Genomic DNA, 23,325 nt, shown 5'->3' on the forward strand with positions numbered 1-23,325 from the left:
CTGTTGGATTTCCGATCATTCCCACCTCGTTTAGTTTCTGACCACCTGCAGTACATTTCTGACTGCAGTAAAATTTAAGTACGTCTAGTCAATAATTTAGAAATGAATAAATGATTATTATGCTGATCATTAATTGGGTGACGTCAAGATCAATCGACAAAAATAATTCCATGACCGCCACAGCCCTAGACGTGCATGATGCTCATTTTTTTTGGTGCCCATTCCTGCCCGCAGCAACGTAAAAAACGCCCGCTCCTGTGAGATTTGTGTTGGGGCCCGTGGTATCCCAATGCAGGGCTCTAAACTGTTGCTTGTAGAGATGGAGAGATTTATTTGATACGAGTTGACCTTTTATTGAGAGAGTTTACAAAAGACCATTATTGGAGTAAATAAGCATCAGTCATCTTACAGGGGAGATACATCACAGAGTCTAGTAAAATCAATGCCAGCATGGAAGTCTGGCTTTAGTGTCAAATAAAAATGTAACCTTTTGTATTTAGGAATATTATGGGTTTTACCTTACCCAGACGCAAGGTGAAACATTAAAACAATGTATTTCATAACAATATCGCCTCTATTCTAACAGCTCCCTTTAAAAGGACAATGTCTGTCATTGGTGCCACAATATCACATTATCATTCCATTTATCGTTCCATTTAACATTTTATTATCTTTAATATCACAATCCAAATCATATCCATAATGTTAACTACTCTTTATGGAGCGCAGAACAACCTCTTGGTAACTAAGCACTAAGCAGGCACATGGAGAACGGAGATGTGAGTTCTCAGGAAAGGAGACTCTGCACGTTTTATAATGAATCTCTGTCGGCCAGTGAACTGTTGTGTTGACTCAGAGGTTGGTTGTACTAGGGTTGGATGCAGTTCCCAGTGTGACAATCTGTCTGTTCTCCATCTTTTTTCTGCTGTGTTCATCCTCTTCAAATAGCACAGCATGTTTACAAGTTCTAACTAACTGACGGGATGATCATTACTACACTATGGTCTTGTGTTGTGAATTTGAGCACAGTGGGAATCCGTAATATAGAGCACCTGCATGTTGTAATAACATATTGATACTTGGTGCCAGTGTATTGATGCGTGTAACAAGATGAAATACTGCGATATATCGCAGTATTGATATATATTTTCCTATACCTTGAACGGACCAAACGCTGTGAGCGACGTGCTGTGATAAACGTGGAACAATCTATTCCTTGACATGAAACGGGACTCAGTATAGCCATATGTTTTTTGTTTAAATAAAATTAAAGGAGTAGTTCACCCCAAAAATTACTTATTTTCTATCGATTACACACCCCATAAAGCCTTGAATTCATGGAGATTTTCTTTTTTTTTTGTCAAATTCCTTAGCCAATAATTTGATGACCGGTGGAGTCTCCGGTAGGAGACTCAATTGACCTGCATTTGAGTCTCCTACCGGAGACACTGCCGGTCAAAAACAAAAGAAATCTCCATGAATTCAAGGCTTCATGCGGTGTGTAATTGATAGAAAATAAGTCATTTTTGGGGTGAACTACTCCTTTAAGGCACACAATTCAGAGAAATGTGACAAGAAGGAAGTTTTACCCTGAGGGATAATTCCTTGCGGGGGTTTGCAAATCACACTCGCTTCATCTTCGGTCGAGTCTGGTTATTGTGAATTGTCTACCGCCATTACCACATGGAATGCCCGTTTCAATTTGACCTACATTATCATTTTGAATCAATTAAAGTGACGTTGTGTGACTCCTGTGTTGTGTGCGTTCAGTGCAGCGTTCTACTGGGTCAGGGGGCTGTCTACGGAGTGCGTAACTTGAAGTGTTTGTCCGACAGATGGTTCTGTGATCTCGCGAGGCCAGCTGTGCAAGGTCACAGTGGCCCAGGGCCACGCGAGAACTCGAGATTATTATAATCTAGTATATATTCTTTTCATTGGAACCTCAATTTTCACATTTAAACATTGTTTTATTTGTAGTATTCTAACATAGGTTTGACTATTTAATATTAGTCTCACACACACACACACACACACACACACACACACACACACACACACACACACACACACACACACACACACACACACACACACACACACACACACACAGACATATCATGCTTCTCTGGTAATAATAACACAACATAATCTGGCTGACTAAATTATCTCTTGTGTGTATCAGTAGAGGTCCTTAAGCAAGCAGCCACACTAAACCAAAGCCTGCCTCGCTCTCTCTCTCTCTCTCTCTCTCTCCCTTTCTCTCTCTTTTTTCCTCCCTGACATGGACTCCATTGAAGCCTTTTTTCGCTCTGCATTTCATGTTTAATAGAGAGAGCACCACTGCTTTGTCTCCCAGTCAGTCATGCGGAGAATGGGTGTGTGAAAGGGGGGGCTGGGGGAGGGGGGGCTATGAGAGGAGAGAAAAAAGGCGGAAGCAGTCAGTCACTTGGATGAAACATTGAAAGGGCACATAAACAAAGTGGAGCTCCTTGGCGGATTAGCCTAGACGAATATTTAGATATGTATACCGAGCTAACAGCAGAGCCAGAGGCGCTATAGATATATATAGATATAGATATAGATAGAGATAGATAGAGATATAGATAGCTGTGTGTGTGTGTGTGTGTGTGTATATGTATGTATGTATGTATGTGTATATATATATATATATATATTATGTGTGTGTATGTATAAAGTGCTTATCTACTGGGATTTTCACGCACAACTATCTCTAGGGTTTACAGAGAATGGTGCACTTCTGTCTGTGAAAAGACCTCTGGCATCGTGTTGATGCCAGAGGTCAGAGGAGAACGGCCAGACTGGTTTGCGCCGATAGAAAGGCAACAGCAACTCAAATAACCACTCTTTACAACCGAGGTACGCAGTGGAGCATCTCTGAACGCACAACACGCACGTTGAAAACATGCCTAATAAAGTGACCGGTGAGGGTGTATATCATTTTCCTTCAGTCTGGGATTGGAGTTGCCTCAACGTCAAAACCTTCTACCACCATGCTGTCTGGAGCTGCCTGGTAGCTGATCGGTGAGGATTAGAGGTGGGGGGGGGGTTACTTAGCATCACCCTCAGCCGTCAGTAACACAAGAACACCAGCCTGTAATTTACCTCCCTTTGTCAACATGGAAGATCCCCCACATCAGCCACTGACCTCCTGCTGGCTCCTCCGCTTATTGTTCAAGTGATCAGCCTTGTGTGTGTGTGTGTGTGTGTGTGTGTGGGGGTGTGTGTGTGTGTGTGTATATATACACATATACAGCGCATGTTTTCCTGCTCCTGCATGGTTATTGGCAGCACCCTTCATGCAATCAGATTTAATATGCGCTGGCTTAGGCGGACACAAAGCTTGCGATGGATTATGCTTTGCTAAATGTAAAATCCGTTTATGCCCCTCTAGTGACACACAATATGTAAAACTGACCACCCTGGGAGAGGGATTTGCACCATCCGAGACCAACACAAGGGGGAATTGGAGCAAGGGCATGATCTATAGCAGGAGAGAGAGAGTGGAATATAGAGAGGAAATTGCAAGGCGAAACACCTTTTTTAATTGCTTTTGTCTCACGGATAGCCTGACAAACATGTAGGCCTCAGCACATTGAGGTGATAAGAGGTAAGCTAGCATTGAAACCCTTTGCGCACCTCAAGTCCCAGACACACCCCCCCCCCCCACCACCACCACACATCCCATCTCTCTGCTTAGCCTTTCTATCCCTAGAAAATGGGAGCAGGCAGCTTAGGGTGCATCGATTGGATGAGATGGGGGGTGGAAGGCGAAGCTGTGTAGCCGGCCAATAGGGGGGCCTGCAGCTAAACCAAGCTCTGCTGCTGTTGTTTTTTTTTTTAAGGCAACGGAGAGATGTGTCTGTGAACGATGACCATGGTAGAGTGGTGGCCCAAGCCCGATGGTATGGTCCGTCGCTGGGGTGGACAGCCCAGTAGCTAGCTATGCAGGCAGACGTGACCGTCGAGTGATCGATCGATGAGCCTCCTGAAATGGAGGAGCTCTGACCGCCTCCCCCAGGCCAGGCCAGACAGACTCTTTGCTGTCCTCTCCACCCCCCCACCCCCAGATTATAGATCCTTTCTTAGGAGATTATACACAATGCCACAGGGGATCAATAGTAGACACCCCACCTTCTCTGCGACACGTGCACAAATATGTCGGTACAAGCACATATAGGTACACTTGACACCTTACCTAGCAAACGTTAAATGCTAGCACTCATATAAGACTTTGTGCTAGCTTAATTCATAACTCACAATCTTTACAGCAAACACACTGGCACCTAATGCCTGGACTCGTGCACTTGTGCCTTTTTCTTGCAATATGTATTACGATATAAAAAAGCAGGAGTTAGATAACTTGCTGCATAAATCTAAATATTTGAATAGCTCTGTTTTGTTAAGAATGTAACACTAGCAGTCATTATGGTGATTTATGTTTAGATTTGAGAAATAAGGCAGTTGTTCAATACCCTGGTTGACTCGATGACACTTCTGTGAACACAGAATGTGCCTGCAAGATCTGTTCCCAGTTCCCACAAAGTCATTAAATCATTGTTATTTATCAGATGGACTGTACGCTCTTTCTTCCAGATTAGTCATAAAAAATGTGATCCTTGCTGGTTTTCATTTTCCATCCAGGAGTAAAAGATTTTTGGTACAATGTGACTGACACAATGTACCTTAGCTACAGTACATTGCATCCTTTGCAATGGTACTATTGCACGTAAATTGCGCCGTCGATGCTGGCCCTATCTCACACACACACACACGCACTACCCCGCTCCCCCACGCATTAAAATCGTATGGTTACATTAATACACCCTCAGAGTTAAATTGGCACAGAGGAGTTTACTGTGAGAATCACAGCCCACTCAGATGTGATGCTCATCCCTTCTTTCCACTGCAGTATGGCTCTCTGAGGCGCTGCAGGCGGCTGGCTGCCATAGCACGTCTCCTTCTCTCTGACTGGCTGGCTGGACTGCTTTAAAATGGAGAGAGTTAATAGAAACCACCTGCACCCCCCCTTCTCCCCCTCTACCTCGCTCACACTCTCAACACAACATGGCTCCCTTAGCAGGCCCTCTAATGGTGTAATGACACAGCACAGTGTGGACGTCATCCCTTTTGTCAGGCTGACAGAGGTAAAGAAAAGAAACCGACAGATTTGATTTAAACGTGCTAGGTGTTTCTTGGCTGTTAGGTTTGTTCAGTGTTCAGCTCTCTCTTAGTCCAGTGGTTTCCCAAACTTTTCAGCTCAAGACCCAAACTTAGAAAAATAAATTATTAATTCATTATATATATAAACTAATTAATAGTGAAAATCGCTGATGTACAAGCTCAACTCTTCGTGATGTGTTGTGAGCCTGTAGATCGGCTATTTTCATTATTTCTTAAATGTTTTTTAAATTTATGATTTTGTTTGTGTGTGAACACAGAAATATGATAGATATTTTTTGTTTTATTTCAGATTTTTTTTGTGTGGAAATATTTTGAAACGTTTTTTCTTTGTAGGAAACGTTAAAAAAAGGGATATTTAACCGCGACCTGTAAAAATGGGTCCCGACCCATTGTTTGGGAAACTGCAGTGCTCTAGTCCATTGTGCACAGAGAGAGAGAGAAAGAGATCGCTGCCCGGTCCCGGAGGATCACCACTTGTGTGCGTGCATGTAGTATGGGAGCCTATGCGAAGGGCATGTGTGTTGAGGTGGACAGCTGGCACTACTTGCTGCAGCCACCGCAGAACCCTAGGGAGTGTGTACGTCTGTGCGCGTGCTTGTGTTTATGTGTGTTCACGTGCACGCGTTTGCTGTGCAGCGGGAGTGTGTCTGACATACACATGTAGCACTAGGCAACCGACCATGGCACCTCCCCCTCCCCTCTCCTCCGACTCAGATCCAGAACTAACTGCTGGCAGCCACAAGAAACAGCCATATCCTTTGACTGTTCCAGTCTGTACCCCACATCTCTCAACAAATGATTGCCTTTTGATCAGCTCAAGTAGGTCTGTTATCATGGACTTGAGTCTTTTTATACGGCGCAGTATCAATTTCTTACCGCTGCCAAAAAGGCTATAACACTATAATATATACTAGCCACAATAAAGTGGGATAAGGAAGTCACATTTGGTTGTATTTTACATAATTCCCCCTGTCAGGAAGACAAAAGGGCCTTAAAACAGTTCCAGGAGTACAGTTTTAGGGTTCGTGGTATAGATTCTATGATCTATTTTTCTTATGTTCAGTAACTGGAACAAACTGTTTTTTTTTGGCAGTTATTTATTTATTAATTTGTTTCATTTAACCTTTATTTAACCAGGAAAGACTCATTGAGATTAAAATCTATTTTGCAAGAGCAAAACATGGAAGCAGTGCAACCGAACACATAAAAGTTTCCCACAAACAAACACACCGCTATTTATTATTTATTCACACGGCATCCAATAAAATCATGGTCATAAGTAATAAATGGGTAATAGGCCAATTGAAACATATTGGTTTTAATCGACCCCTCATTAGACCACGCACTATGATTTCGTGCTCAGTCTAACATGCAGATGCTGTCTAAATCTTTAATGGCCAGGTGGTGCAACAGTACATCCTGTAGTAGTCCGTGTTAATGCCATTAGCTTTGATGGTCACATTGGGAGGTCTGGCCTTTGTCTTTCAACTGCCCGCACTTTTCATCCAGGTTGCCTGCCAGACACAGTGTAGGTCTACCTGCATCCATCTCATCGCATTAAGCTTCTCTGGCCAGGTCAGCAAGCAGCAAAGGCTTAGCGCAACTCACTGATAGACTGTCTGACTGTTGCTTTCCATGTTCTCCCGTGTGTGTGTGTGTGTGTGTGTGTGTGTGTGTGTGTGTTAATCCGTCCATGCACATGTCCCTAAATAGTGTGGTTGGAACCGCTGTTTTTGCAAACAAATTAAGTAACTCAACAGAGTCATCATAATGCGTACACACACACACACACTAACAGAGCATTTACGGTACATACTGCATTGGGGCATGCATGCTTGAGCAAAGTTAGGCTACTTCCAGTCTGCTAGGCACAAATGGTATCAACCTAATGGATAATGGCGTAATGACTACATAGACTACACACAACATGCAGCACATTGAAATAATTATTACCTGTTTCTGTAGCTTTTAGCGCGAGCCAGCCGCATATGCTTGGCATCGCGTGTACCAGAAAGTGATGTCCATTTTTCTTCATGCCATGATTTGTTTGGAGAACACCACAACACTTCTTCTGTCCGCTTGGTATTTCCTGTCCCAGAATGTGATGTCTTTTTTGCTCTTGGCATACCTTGTTTGTCCACACAGCGCAGTGCGCGATACTTGTGTCCGTGTGTCCTGCTCAGGGGACAGCTATGAAGTAGCTCGGTGGTATGCTGTGAGTCTGTTGCACGTCATATTTAAATCAAAAGTACCTGAAGAACATTCTGTGAGTCATGGTTTTATTCTGCTTTGGTGAACGCTTGGGAGCCATGCACCCGGCAAGTTGCTTTTATTGTTTACAGAGTTGTGCTCGCATTGTTTGTAGTTATGCTCTGTGTCCACACATGCGCAGTAGGGCGCCGCTTTGTGTCCGCCAGTGCATGGGTGGCACCTGCGCAATACCTTTTGTGGTATGCTTTGTGTCCACGCATGCGCAGTAGGGCTCTGTTTTTGTACAAAAGGCTTTAGAAGGACAGACGACTGTTTAACTTCTTATGGACGCTGCTCTGTCTATAATTCATACCTCAATCATAGAGTACATATAGTAGGCATCCATTTACGGCCCGCTTTCTCCTTGCTACATCTCAATAAGCCTACATCATTAACGGTCTCACAGCCATGGTGGTGTGATGTGTTGGATTGTTAATTTGACCTATGATTCACGTTCATGTTAGCCTTTTTTACAAAAATTATTACTTTCTGTGTGTTTCATGGCGTGTAGCTATCATTAGTTAAAACCCTGTACCGTAAATATTTTTGTGTCCCCCAATGAAGTTAATTACCTGTGGTGCTGAAATACCTGCGTTTGGCTACTTTTCCCAACAAGTCATGTAGGCCTGTTATTGCAGGTTTGAGCACCCACCGGCAGAAACATAAATCGGTGGCCGTGATTATTGATCATTGAGATGTGCTCATACTGTTTCCACTGTTCTTATTTGGTAGGAACACCAAATCACAAAAAGCTGTATCGTAATACAATGCTGTTGCTCCACTGTTGTCCATGACAATGAAGTGATTTCCTGTAGAAACTTTATGTTCAATAGATGAATTACAAATGTTCGTTCGCTTAACACAGGCCCATGTGAACACAAACTGGACCTAATGAAAAATGCAACAATGTAACAACTTGGTTCTTGAATCTGACATTTTTAGCTAAGTTTACTTGCTAAGTATTTTGTATTTGTAACTGGCAGTTACAAGTTTAACGGTTCCAACTGTCACATTCATGCTTGTTGTTGCTTTTTGCATCCGATCCATTTTTCATGCCAGACTCCGGTTCTTCTAGCAGTTGAATTTATTACAACAGAAAAATGGCAAACTGAAGGACAGATACGCGGCTACTTTTGGTTTGTTCACAGCTGCTTATTATGATCACTATATTGATTTCCATTGCTACATCTCATTTGTCTGTCTACTGAAAATGTTCTCTCATAGTTTGTGCTTATAGTTTTAACGATAATGTTGCTTATGTTACACCAGTCATACTTGGGTCACAGTATTTCAAAGACACAATTATGGCAGGTGAAATCATTTTGTACTTATTTCTGTTATAACTTATTTGGTGTTTACTACAACAAAACAAATTAACCAAAATGGAAATGAGGCTTGATATTGTTTGCTTATTTATTGCTATAGACTATAACTGTATTTGCCCTATTATACCTGGCTACTATTCCCACCCAGTTGGACATTATATACACTGTGGAACACCCTGTATATACTGTAGTGGACATTTACTTAAGGAATTAAGACTCAAGACATGGAATAGTGGGTAAACTATTGAATTTATGCCAATGTCTGGCCTGTGACATTTGCTTTCTAACTCCCTCCAGTCCCTGTAAAGTGTTTTTTTTTTTATTACCTGGTTAGTATACCCACCCAGTGATTTTATGGTATGAAAACATGAATTCCCCCCACCCTAGTTTGTATGTTTGACTTCAAAGTAGATATAACAGGATTCTCAACATTTCCAGTATGAAAAACATTTTAATGAATGGTATGGAAAATCTGCATCTGTATTGACATCTTGAAACCTGTATGTGTGTTATATACGTACATCTGTTTTCAGTCGGTAAGACTGTGGTAAAGAGTGTGGTAACGAGTGTTATGAAGCCTTATAAGTGCAGTATGATGCATTATGGACACAACCTCTAAGTTAAGTGTTACCTGGTGGTAGTAATGTGCTGTTCTGCTGAGCACATAATGCATTATGACCAGCACTTATAATACGTCATAAACTTTGTTATAAGTTGTTATGCACAATTATTTAAAAAAAGTGTTATGAAGCCTTATAAGTGCATTATAATGCATTATAAATGAGCTTATAATGCATTATGGACCCAAACTTAGTATACAGTCTTACCAGCGTGTTCATTGTTTCATTGGGGAAATCAACAACGTGCCCATTACGAACAGCTTTCCAACATGCATACCTAGATTCACCAGTAGTGGCGGTACATCATTTTAAGTAGTAAGGGTGTTTAAGTAGCCAAAAGTCAGCAGAACTGGTAGGTTACTCTACTCTGTACCAGTGAGTACTGGACCAATTCAAGCACTGTAACAACAATGTCCTTCACGAAAGGCTATAAGTGAACCATCATTTTTTGTTGCTCCTTCCACAAGCAAACATAATCTAATAGCTTGCCTCCTGCGCATATAGGCAGTAGTAGCATTGTAAAATGCTGAATTTAACTGCACACCAGCTGCCACCATAGACAACAAGGTCAGTAATGCCTGTAATTCATTATCTATGTTGAATTAACCACTGGTACTCAACAAGTGTGGGTGTCTGCATCATTATTTTTTAAAGGTTCCCACCTGTCCACACTTAAGTGCAGTGGCAGAGTTTTCTTTGCAAAATGGGGTCGGCAGTGTTTTCAAATGTCTCTGTTTTAGGGGATCAAAAACAGCCCATTAGTGTGGTTGATGGGTGTAAACCTAACAAAGGTTATGTGTTTTAAAACAAAAATGTAATGTTGCTGTGGCGTCAGAGATAAATTAACACTCAGGATTTTATTGTGTAGGTTGGAAGCATGATTAGCGTAGCGCTATCCCCACTACAAAGACCACTTTTCAGTCCATTTCCCGTTACTAGTCGAGCAAACACGAGGGACAGCCCTTTTGGAGTGGTGTTATATCGAAGTATAGCAGTGCAAATCTGTAGAGATCTTTTTTTCTTTTTATAAGGGCCTTCTTCTCTCTGCTATCTCTCCCCATGCGCGAGAGGCTCTGGGAAAAGGGCTTTTTAGTGAAATCCAACCACCTGCCGACTGCTAAATGAGAAAGTGTGGGCTAGCTGAGAGGGAGAGGATGGAGGGCTGGGGGGGACTTGTCAAAGGGCCTCTGTTCTCCCCCAGGAGTCCAGTCAGCTGTAGGCCTGCCCTATTGTAGAGAGCTAGATGGTATCGCCTGCCAGGTATTTCCCTCTGCTTTCCAGGGAGGCAGAGGAGGGGTTTGGGGGTGGTTGCTGTCGGGGTGATGGAAAGGGGATAGGGAGTGGAAAAAGGGGAAGAATCAGCCGGAAGAATGCGAGGAGTTGGTAATCCAGGAGGTGGCGGGGGGTTAGAAAGGACTTGCTCTTAGGAGCCAGGGCCTCTCACCGTTTGTGGTAAAACCACCCGCCATGCTAAGCAGAGCTGCCCAGCAGGAAGTGACACAAGGTGGCCTGGGTCATCAGGTGCACTCTCCCCACTGGAGCTCTGTGGTGGATCAGTAATGATACAATAACATGTTCTCTCTCTCTCTCTCTCTGTCTAGCCCCCCCCCCCACACCCCTGTGGTTCCATTATCGCATTCCTTTTGCTCTTTAATTTTAGGATCAGTAAACTCAAGGGGTTGGTGCAGCTTTCCTAAAGGCTTGTACTACTCTGTGCCGTCTGGTCTGTGTGAGTGTGTGTGTGTGTGTGTGTGTGTGTGTGTGTGTGTACACATACGTGTACAGTGCACACAAGAGAGGCTTTGAGCCGAGTGCCCCTTTTAACAATGCAGGTGCGTCCTGCCTCATGGCTCAACACCCGCAAGCATTGCTTAGGAATAAAAACAGCCCCTTCTCTGTTTTAATAAGTCTGCCATGCAACCTAAAAAACCCTTCATATTCCCGCTCTGTTTTGCTGAGCTCATGCCTCCCCCCTCCCCCTCACTGTTTATAAAAAACTGTTTTGTGTCTGTGTTTTTTTTTTTACAAAAAAAAAGTGTGGTCGTCACCACCAAACAAACTACAAAAAAAAAAAGTGTGGTCGTCGCCACCAAACAAACTATTGACTTGACTCCTCATACACACACACACACAGCGATTTGTTACTCCGCGAGCGAAAGGGTACAGGACCACGGGTCCATTTGGTTCCGTGCGGGGTCATCATTTCTTGTTTCTCTTTCAAACATCATCATAAAAGTACAGGCAAGCCAACATTACCGGAGTACCCTTCTCTTCCTCGCTTCTCCCCTCCTCTTCCTCACCACCTTTTTCATACTGCAGCAAATTAAATAAACGGCAACTTATTTGTTTGACACACGGAGAGTGGAGCTGGAGCACGGGACTCCGTTCCCTCACTGAGGCTAGGTGTGTTTTAGATTAGACATGCTTGGCAGCCATAGCAGAATGGCTGGCTGAACAATGAGCTACAGCTGGGGAGGAGTTGGTAGGAGGTGGTGGGGGGGGGGGATAAAATGGCGTCGTCCCACACCTCCATGAATATTCTGTCTCTTTAACGCAGCACTGACGATGTAATTGGAGAAACGATGGCTGCCAGTGGATTAGGTTTCAATAGAGAGCTCAGGTTGGAAGAGCTATATGATTAGGTTTTTCCCTGTGCTGTCGTATTGAGCTTTCTCTTCATGCTCTCTCTTTCTGGGTGGCGGTCGATAGAGGATTTTTGCAGGGAGGGGTATATGTGCTTTGAGTGAGAACGACAGAAAACGCAAGAGGGAGGTGGAACTCGTGGCCACTCGGGGGGGGGGGGGGGGGGGGGGGAAGGCTCTCTTCTACAAAGGGCCTGTGGCTCTCCCTCCTATAGCACAGAGCGCAAACAGACGCACGCACGCACACACTTCAACCTAAATCACCCATCCCCCCTCCCCCAACATGGACCCTTCTGAAAAAGAACGAAATCCTTCCCTCCCCTTCCACTTCTCCAGTTGAGTGAGGAGACCCACTTCCAAATGCACAAAATGGCTGGAATGTTTAACAAGCCAGGCAACCCTGGAGGATCTATGTGGCCCCCCCATTCACACACACACACACACACACACACACACACACACACACACACACACCCCTGTCTGACTGAGCCCCGTTGCTTCCTCTGTTTAAGAGTTTGAACCATGTCTCAGCGTTTACTTTCACGTTCATTTAGCCTGGTGTTTTAGTCATTTCATAATGCCCTTGAGGTAACAGACTTTTAGCGCCTGGGATGGATTCTAAATGTGCTTTTTTGGCAATGGAAGAGAACATCTGAATGATTAAACCAGCCTTTACTTTTTTTAACCACCTATCTCTCACTTTTAAGTTTTTCCTCTCTCTCATGCTAGCTGTTCGTTCTTTGTGCCTGTTGGTATACTCAGCTGTGTAGACGAGGGGATCCGGTCTCTTTAAATCAATGTGCTGGAGAGGTGAAGGGACACTAAACCCTAATTCTCCCGATTTGACTCCTTCCAAACATGTCATCTCATCTCATTCAGATTAGTCTCTTTTGTTCTCTGGCCCCCTTTCTCCTCCGCTCCCCCCTCCTTCCCCTTCCTCTCTCTCTCTTTCTCTCCTCTCCACACACACACACACACACACACACACACACACACACACACACACACACACACACACACACACACACACACACACACACACACAGTGCCGCCCACGGGTCACACAATAGCACCAATGGATATTTTCATTCATGTTATCTTGTAAATGACTTCCAGGGATGGTGTTGAGGACGGAGAGAGGGAGGGAGGGCTTAAGTGAGAATATACATGCGTCACTCAGAGAACCAGCAAGTGCGATAAAGTCCCCCTCCATTAGAATAGCTCATTCATCCCACAGCAGATAACGGGCCCACCCTGGGGTTACACACACACACTGAAAAACAAAGACTATGATGTCACACACACACACACACACACACACACACACACACACACACACACACACACACACACACACACACACACACACACACACACACCCACCCCGACACACACACACACACACACACACAGCCTCTCAGAAACAAAGCCCAGGGTGACGCATGCACACACTCACTCTCTCTCTCTCTCTCTCTCTCTCTCTCTCTCTCTCTCTCTCTCTCTCTCTCTCTCTCTTACACACACACACACACACACACAATGCCCTCCTTCCCTACAAATGGTATCTGGGGTGTCAAAGCTATTTAATATCTTTGCCCCACCCTCCCCCCAAAACTGCAAGCAGGCAGATAAACCTCAGCCAGATCGATAACTCTGTTGACACAAACAAATAAATAACAGATGATGCCTCTGTCAGCCACTGAAAAGCTAGCCACACGTCTTTTTGTTCGCGGAAGCGCAGCTCAATCCCTGAGCCCGTATCTCTAGCACCTCAGTGTCTGTCTTTCAGGAGAGAGCAGTAGCCTATTCACTGTGTGTTAGCCTAGCTTAGCCCTACTACTCTTGTGCCCTATTTCTTGTCCTGTCACTTTCCTTCATTATCATCATTCTAGGATAATATTGTTCTGTCTCCTTGCAATCTTAACTCTTGGTTTCTTGTAGTGTTGGTGAATCTTGCTGTATCAAGTCAGCTTGCATAGGAGTGTTAGCTAAATGTCTAAACAATAAACAATGGGATGTCAGTGTTAATGGTAGCTTAAAGGGGTTAGGTGAAATGAAGCTTACAGATTGACTGCTGATAGTTTTAGTGTGTGTGTGCGTGCGTGCGTGCGTGCGTGCGTGCGTGTGTGTTGCTCTATGCTCAGCCAGTGGTGGGTAAAGGGCAGCTCAAACCACCCTTGCACTGATTAAGTGGTTTCAGCCGTTTATCAAATGCCTGCCATTCGAATGGACTATCCTCTTTCAGTGATCATCAGTTTGATATAGTCTTCACTCAATTAAGTGTCTGTGTGTTGATGCTATTCTGCTGAGCAAGTAAAGCTATACTCTGTTGCAGGTTATTGGGTATATATATCAATCACATTTTTATTCAGTTTGAGCCTACTCCTGATTTTCTGTTTGACTCAATCTGCCATCTATGAATATAATCAAGGTCATCATGCCACTCGTAGAAAGCTGCCAAATAAGAGTGAAAGATTTAGATTTACATATTTGCATCATATTTATATAACTGATTACTTTTCTCTGTCTCAATGAGACAATATTTATCAACAGAATATGTCATAGACAAGTGAAAGTAAAACTTAAAACAAGGCGTATATGGTCCATCCACCAACAAGGCATGCAAACCCTGCTACGCTTTGGGCTCCAGGTTAGAAAATGTCTTGGTCGCCCTCTTTGTCTGCCATGCTTAGCGGTAGCCATAGCTTAGTGGTTAGAACAGTGTCTATCAACCTTTTTTGTGCCAAGGCACACCTGGCATAGCCAAAAAATCCCAGGGCACACCTAGATATACGGTATATATATATATAGAGAAAAAAAGCAAATGCAAACAAATATTTCTGTTTTTGCATTATTCAGACATGCAAACTTGTAGCTTTTCAGCTTCCACTAGCCGTTTTTAATCCAAATAGGGCAATAGTGTGACACCTGACCCGAAAAAAATAGCATGTTGTCACCCTTTTCACCTCGGGGCTGTTTGCATGCCTGATTATTATTATTGTTTTTTTTTTTTTTTTTCAAAATTATATTTTTTCAAACCTTTTTCAAACGGCGCGGCACACCTCAGCAGTAGCCCCGGCCCAAAATTGGGACGTTTGCCAGGGTTGATATACACTGGGTTAGAAAGGCCGTCTGGTAAGCCGAAGGTCACTGGTTCACCTCCTGACCCTAGTCTATGTGTCGAAGTGTCCCTGAGCACGAAACTTAACCCCTAAATGTTCCACCCCGAGCGCTCATCATGACCATCTGAGCAGCCATCAGCTGGGTGAAACAGAAACAGATAACCCCCCCCCCCCCCCGTGGGATTAGCAAAGGTATCCCTCTCCCTTGTAAGGTGTTTTCATATTGTTGAAAACAGGAAGCAGTCATATACACAGACACGTATACACAGGACTTTTGCCTTTCATCTTTGTGTTTACTTGAAGCATACTCCAATAATGTACCGACTCCATTCTATACATATTTCCCATTGACAGGTCGTATAGACAAAAGAAATGACTGCTGCGCAGAGTATGCAGTATAATTCCACGCCTTGGTTCTTCCTAGTGATGTGGTGTTCATGATCGATTCGTTCAAAAGAACTAGTTCATTTGCCGTGAACGAGCTCGTTCACTGTTACGTTCACGCGCAACGTAAAAATAAACGCTCCCGCGATGGTGTTTCACACACATTATAAAACATACTTTAACCACTTTAGCCCTATTCTATACGTAGGCTATTTGAAAATAGCAGATCTACAAGCTCACAATGCGTCGCATCGCGATTCGCGACGCGTTGTGAGCTTGTAGATCGGCTATTTTCAAATATGTTAGTATTTTTACTTTTGGTACTTTAAGTATATTTTGATGCCAATACTTTTGTACTTTTACTCGAGTAAATTTTGAACACTAGAAAATAGCGCTACTGAACGAGAACGCGAACGAATCGTTGGAACGAATCATTGCCGTGAACGTGAACGAAATCGTTCGTTCACTGAAATGAACCTTTTTTCCCACCACTAATTCTTCCTGGAAGCTACACTGTCAGGCTTAGTCAGTAGCAGTTTGCCTTGTGCAGTTGAAAAGCTCCCCCCGCCCCTCCTGCTCTCTTGAACAGAAGTGTCTGTGTGTTTTTGTCCTGTGCAGCGTGAATGTTTTTGTTAAGGAGATGAGGGTTCACGACCTGGCCATACCACCAGTCACATTCAATTTAACAGCACAGCCGGCCCAAGCTGCCGCCCATTCACACACACAATGCACTGGGGGCCATAGAGTACACTCGCAAGGGTTATGTAATTTGGCAACATTTTAAGAAATGAGGAGGAAAAGAGGGTGGGTCGAGTTTTTTCTTTTTTTCCCTTTGGCCTAGTCACCAGTCACCTAGAGCAGTTAACTGGACATAAGATGGGAACGTTTGAAGTTGTCCTGTCATGGGGTTAGAGAGTTGCAGCGTGGGGTAAGTGGGGTTAAAGCCAGTATTGCTATCTGACACTCGCTGGTGTACAAATGGAGTGGAACAATAACATAATTCCCCTTGGGTGTAATGTTTGCTTTGGAAAAGGCAACCTTGTAGCGCTCCAAAAGTCCTTAATCCTATTACTCGCATTCCAATTGAATTTGACTCAAGAAGTGGAGGGAAAAATGTCTTTTCAACAGAGGTAACGCCACACACATAATATATTACGACTCTGCCATCTCTTTGCAGCGCTGCATAAAAACATGAAAAGCCTGAGGAAGTGTGAGCACGTTTCTAACGCGTGTTGTTTTTCTCCCTCTCTCTCTCTTCCAGATTGTGTGTATATCGAGAGTCGGCGGCCCAACACTCCCTACTTCATTTGTAGCATTCAGGACTTTAAGCTGGTGAGTAGCCTTTTCCTTCCTCATCTCCCTACACACACACACACACACACACACACACACACACACACACACACACACACACACACACACACACACACACACACACACACACACACACACACACACACACCCTGTGTCCTTACCCTGGGCTCATGCACCCACCTACACACCCAGCCGCCTTGCTCACCCACTGCTGGCCTTATCTGCTAACCCTGCCACCGTTGTTTCCAGCGGCATGGGAAAGCCACTTCAAACAGGTCTTTCATCTGCCATAATTGCCTGTGTGCTCTGACGTTTGAGGGAAAGCTGCCGACGTGCACTTTTCCCCCCATACCGTCAAAGTCTGTTGAGATTTCAGTGTTTGCGGGACATGCGTTGAATTGGAATTTATGTCTATGAAGTAGTAAAATATATATAAAGAGTGGAGTTTTTTTATAACATTTTTATATTTTTATACACCATACCAAATCAGGCTTGAATAACGGCTAATTTAGCTATCCATTGGCAGTCATGTTTAATGCAGATTAATGGAAATAAAGATGTTTGTCAGAGACCGTAATTGATTTAATGAAAGGGGCCTACATTTTGGTTTTAAATTGATTCTTTACAACCTAAATTGTCCAAATTGCCCTTTTTTCCCCAAACAAAGAAATATGCTTTTTAATTTGCTGCTTTGAGTGGCTGATTCATCAAGGCTCCCCGAACCGAGTAACAAAGGAAAGTTTATATATCTCGACCACGCTGCTAACGTATCGGACGCAATTGCAATGCATGTTGAGGCTTTCACTTCTTCACACCCGGGCTTTCACTGTTGGCAAAAATGCAAGGGGCTACTGGAAAATGTAGTTCATTAATGTGGGGGAGGACATGGTGGGTCTAGTAGCCAAGTGAAGTGGCATGTGAGCTGTAGCTGCAGTCAGAGAGCTGCCTGTCTATTAACAGTCCTATTGTCTGAGCAGAGTGCAGAGGGCCGGTCAGGCCCCAGGGGGCCCACGTAATGGCTGCCAACAGCTAGGGTGATGATGGGAGGTCAGAGCACGGGCCACACGCACCACCTCTGAGGGAAGGGTTTGTGTGTGTGTACGCATGCTTTTGTTTTATGTAGGCCTACATATCTTTGTGTGTGTTAGAAGGGTGGGGTGTGTGTGTGTGTGTGTATGTGTGGTAGGCCTAGCAGAAAGCAGAGCAGCCTGGCCCCACAGCAGCACAGGTTTAATCGGATTGCTGATAGAGAGTGCTGAGGGCGGCAAGAACCCCATTCTCTCTCTCTCTCTCACACACACACACACACACACACACACACACACACACACACACACACACACACACACACACACACACACACACACACACACACACACACACACACACACACCCCTGCACCTTGATTAAGAGCGCTAGCAGAGGTCTGGGGCCAACAGAGCTAATTGTCCAGGGAGAGAAAAAACATTGGTTCCATTAGCTGACCTTCTCTCTCTCTCTCCCTCTCTCAATCTTGCTTGCCGCTGTTATCACTGCTCTCTTCTGTCCCTGCTCTTTTCCTTGCTCTCTTTTCCATCTCCCATTTCCTCTCTTCTCTATCTCTTTCCTCCTTTTTACCCTCCCCCTCTCTCACCATCCATCTGTAATTAATGAACAACCATCTGCATGCCTCTGTGTGTTTGAGCAGACTGTACCCATGTCCTCCTATGTTAAAACGACAAACCCTGCTGCTTCTTGAAACAGCTTACAGGACTTTTAATAGAAGCTCATTTTGTTTTGTTATTTTTTTAAAAATGAATGTAATTTACAGAATGTTAGTGCCATTTTGGCTGACATGCTAGCCCGTAATCTCTTATTTACTAGACCACGCCAAATCCTCTTTTAGCAGACGATAGCTGATTTGATTTTGCGATTTGATGACTGAAATAGGCAGCAGTCTAGTCGGCCAACCCTGACCCCACGCCGTCTCTCCACACTCGTAATTAGGACACAAACGTCTGCCCTCGGGAGGGGGAGCTGGGAACCCCCCTCTCGCTCTGTCTTTATCTCTTTTGTTGAACACAATAGTTGTTGCAATCTCATTCTCTTTCTACCCACAATATTTGGAGAGGGGTGGCCAACGGAGGCATAGAGTCGAGAGCAGCATGAGCGCTCATAAGTCGTATCTCTCCCAGCCGTCCGTTGCTACCTGCTATCGCTGTCTCTGGTCCTCAGATTTTGTTTTTTTCTTTTCCCCTCACAGTGCTAGTTATTGATCAGTCCAATCTGCAGGGCTGGGGAATGGGGCATCGTGGTGGGGCAAAGGGGGAGGAAATTGCATTGGGCCTGAACCAAACAAGCCATCAATATCTCCAAGCCCCTCCTGCCTCCATCTTTCTCCCTCTCGCTCTTTCTCTCCCCCTCTCTCCCTCATCCTCTCTCTCTCCTATCTCTCCCTGGTCTTTAGGCTGTAACAGTGTCACACGTGTACTTTATCTAATGACCTGTGAATCCAATTAGTGGTGTGTAGAAATCCTGAATGCAGCCATCAATCTCCACGGCGTGGGGATGAACAAGGACTGAAGCCCTTCTCTCTCCGTCTCTCTCTTTCTCTCTTGTTTCTTGTGTCTTCTTTGTTTCTCTGTTTTACTCATTGTCTTGCATTGCTGTACATTCTTGCTTAAAACAATGCAGCCCAGCTCCCACATCAGGCACCTAAATAAATCTACTCTGCAATGTTATTGGGGTTAACTTGGAAAAAGCCCCCCCACCACCACCAGTGTGTTCCGTCATGCCTCAGCAGTGGCAACTGGAAGATTGAATCGGTTGAATCCACGCCCCCCTGCTAGCTTTGTGTTGGAAGTGTTCTTGAGCAAGACACTGAACCTCTAACTGCTTCCAATGAGCAGGTCAGTGCCTTGCATGGTTGCCTTTGCCGTCGGTGTGTGGATGGGCGAATGTAATGAACATTGTAAAAGCACTTTGGATAAAGGCGCTATAGAAACGCAGACCATATGTGTTTTATGCCTCATCGTTGTGACTGAGTTGCATTGACGCACCATATGGATCTCCGTCTCCTTTGCCTTGCCTGGCTCTTAAAATGTCTGCCCAGATACAGGAGTAACCGCTGGGACACCATTTTAAGCACTAGGGGAAGGCAAAAACGGACAAAGCGCCGGGGCGCTAATGCAAATTAAAAGCGCTTGTGACAATGCTTTGGCGGTACCGGCCCCTCCATTAGCTTTAATTCTTCATCGTGGCCCGTGTTCAGATCATTAGGCGCAAGCTTGGCGCTGCACAATATCCTTTACGACGTGAGCGATCTGCTCAATTAAGTGGCCTGGCGTGGTGCAATAATGAGCATTTTGTTGAAAGTACATCATCACTGTCGTCATCGTCGGTGTGTTGCTCCCTAATATAGAAATGGAAGCCCCCCCCCCCCACATGGCCAAGTGGAAAGTAGCCGTTCACCTCCGCAAAGCTGTGTGCTAATGCTCTGATGTGTTTTCCACAAGGGCTAGTTTCAGTTTACATCTAGTACTGTGACCTTGTAATGTGTTTACAATCTATATTTGATGAGCACGATGCAATGAACCCGCCACCACAGGCTTAAGATTGTGTTTTCCTTAAGTTGTGGCGTGGGTGTCGCGCACCGTTAATAGCAGGTCGACAACCTTGTGAGCTTGTTGATCTGCTATTTCCGGTGCATTCACGCTGCACAACTAAGTATAACTCGGGCTTTATCTTTGTGTATTTGTGTGTTAATGTGTGTGTATCTTTCTGATGAACACACGCAAAGCTGTGTGTGTGAGTGGACAGTGTCAGTCTGAGAGAGAGGGACGGGGAGACAAATACACTGTAAAATGTTGAGTATCAGGATCTTATTGTGTATGCCATTAAATCAATCGGCAGCAATATGTGACCATCAGCTCTTTGGCTTCAACCAGCCGGGCTGCTTTCTTTCTGTCAATCACCTCTCTCTCACCCACACCGTGTCTCATCTATCTGCCTCTACACCCCCCCCACCCCCCTCTCATTTCTCTATCTGCTGTCACTCATCTCATCTCTCTGTCCCTCCATCCTCTCCGTCTCTCTTATCCTATGTTCCAGTCATTGTGTCCACGTCCTCACCCATCAACCCCCTCCTTGCTTGTAGCTAAACTCATTTGCTGTTATTGGCCACCTCAGCTGTGCCCCCTGTCTCCCTCCCTCCCTCCTTTCCTCTTCCCCCTCTCCTTCATCCCCTCCCTCCATCCTTGCCTCCTGCTCTCTCTCTCTCTTAATGGAGTGATTGCAGCGTTTCTCCCCCGGGAACAGGGCTGTGCTGCTGGAAGGGATCGTGCAAACCCGGCTCTCTCTCTCTGGCTCTCTCTCTCTGGCTCACTCTCTCTGCTGGTCCCTTAGAACCCCGTGCTTATGGACATTTAATTAGATGCCATGTACAATGCAATTATCTAGCAGGAGTCCAGCTCATACGCCGCAGAGCCCAGTCGGCTTACAAGGGATTTTCTTTGTCATATAACCAGTATGTACAGTGACAAGAGGTAAAATAAAGATGTAGCCACTGGTTTTCATTAAGCGCCCTCCCCCCCTCCCTCCCCCACCCCCCTCCAATCATCACCACCAGTTGTCTTGCCATCAATGTAAGAACAAACCATGTCGAGGTTGAGTGAGCACTGTTTGCACTGTTAGACGAATGCATTTTGGTTCAAGTGCGTGTGTTTGTGTTTGTGTGTGTGTGTGTGTGTGTTTGTCCAATCTTAGCTGCGGATGCTGTGATGGAGTGTGTTTGTTTAAGCTTACAGCCTTGCCTGGTGCATACACTCGCCCACGCTCGGTCTCATGCAGGCACTCATGTAGGTATTATTGGTGCTAGCAGTTGTACATCAATCCAGTCGTGTGGAAACAATAGGTGTGTCTGGTGGGTTAACTGAATTGCCTTGATACAATGTGAAATACCCCCCCCCCCCTCCTCTCTCTCTCTCTCTCTCTTCCACTGAAAAAGGCTAACAGCCTGAGTTCCCATTGATTGGTGTTTGGCCTGACAGCTCATAAGTTCACAGTGTGCGCAAATACAGTGCATGTCAGTGTGTACATGTGTAGTCTGTGTCCACAATCAGCTAAAGAATTATATGGGCTTAAGTTGCAAAAATGCCCTCTAATGTACTCCTGTATGTATTTTCCCCCTCGAAAGCAAAAAGGGCTGGAGCAAAAACAACAACAAAAAACATCCCAAAAAAATGCTATTACTACCTGCCACTATTAATGAAACACAACTAAAACACGTATTGGTCAATTCCATCATTTGATGTATTTTTTTAGGATTTTTAGGATTTGTAATAGAACGCCTTGTGATACAACCTAATACTTCTGTGGGTAGTGCTCTCTGCTCTGCCTCCGATTCGGAATGACAAATTGGATTGGGAAATAAAATGAAGACAAAAATCCCAGAATTTGCTGCCAGTAATGCTGTCAGGCTTGTAACACCACTGGTGATTTTGTGAAGCGCTGTGAGAATGTGTATGTGGCCTTTTGGTACCACGTCACTAAGCAACCTGTCCACTTACAGTGAGTTATGATTTAGGAATGATTGCTGGCCAGCTAACTGGCAGTGAGCGTAGCAGCAAGCTAATGTTGTAGAACTGGGCTGGATGTGGTCAGTGACTATATTTCATGATGAACTGGTTCTGATGGAATAAGAAATGACCCCAAAGCTGGCAACACACACACATACACACAAACAAGTGGTGGTGACCCTTACTCAGGATGCGTGTTCAATAGCTAAAGATTATGGTCTGGGAAAGGGTAACGTAACCATAGAACAGTGGAGATTGAATTGAGTGATAACTTTCTGTGAGAGTGGTGCTGGAATAATGATATTCTATGTTGCCATTATTATTGCCAAATTATCTGTATTTTTATTTTATTTTGTAATTGGATAATTTGCATGAATCAATTCATTGTTTACTGATATTTTTACCAATAGAGCCTAATAGTGGCGGACATGTTTTTCACCGGCGCAGTTTCCACAGGTTGAAATGTCCTTCCTGACAAAGCAGACAAAAAAATAAACCACAAGGTGTGCATGTGTGTGTGCCTGTGTACTCATTATTGCAGTATTAACCACTTTAAACCTAGTTTCTTTTGGACATGCCACTATAGATGAAAAATGTCCAAAACACGTTGAAACTTAGCATAGCTACAAAGCTCTCAATGCACCGCAATATGTTGTGAGCTTGTAGATCGGCTATTTTCGCGATTTGTGATTTTCATCAGCAGTAATAGTGCCTCATAGGGATGCTACGGTTTGTCAGGGTCTTGCCACATCAATACTGACAGTTACTCGCTTATACAACCATTGCTTATTTATGAACATCTGTAGTACCGTGTGTGTGTGTGTGTGTGTGTGTGTGTGTATTTCATTGAAATACATGTGTCAGAAAATACTTGTAATTGAATGTATGCTTATGTGATCATATAAGACCGT

General features: G+C 44.4%; 1 protein-coding gene across 4 annotated transcripts in view; it reads left to right on the plus strand.

The window, feature by feature from the left end:
* The window catches only part of rerea (arginine-glutamic acid dipeptide (RE) repeats a), a 168,399-nt gene that overhangs the window by 69,780 nt on the left and 75,294 nt on the right, over positions 1 to 23,325 (plus strand). For all 4 annotated transcript variants that reach the window (XM_080445839.1, XM_080445838.1, XM_080445841.1 and 1 more), the window contains one exon: positions 16,807 to 16,877. In XM_080445839.1, the coding sequence (XP_080301965.1) occupies positions 16,807 to 16,877 (71 nt within the window). The remainder of the gene's footprint in view (positions 1 to 16,806; positions 16,878 to 23,325) is intronic.

Source organism: Gymnoscopelus braueri (assembly GCF_963280865.1).
Source record: "Gymnoscopelus braueri genome assembly, chromosome: 12".
In the NCBI taxonomy this organism is placed as follows: Eukaryota; Metazoa; Chordata; class Actinopteri; order Myctophiformes; family Myctophidae; genus Gymnoscopelus; species Gymnoscopelus braueri.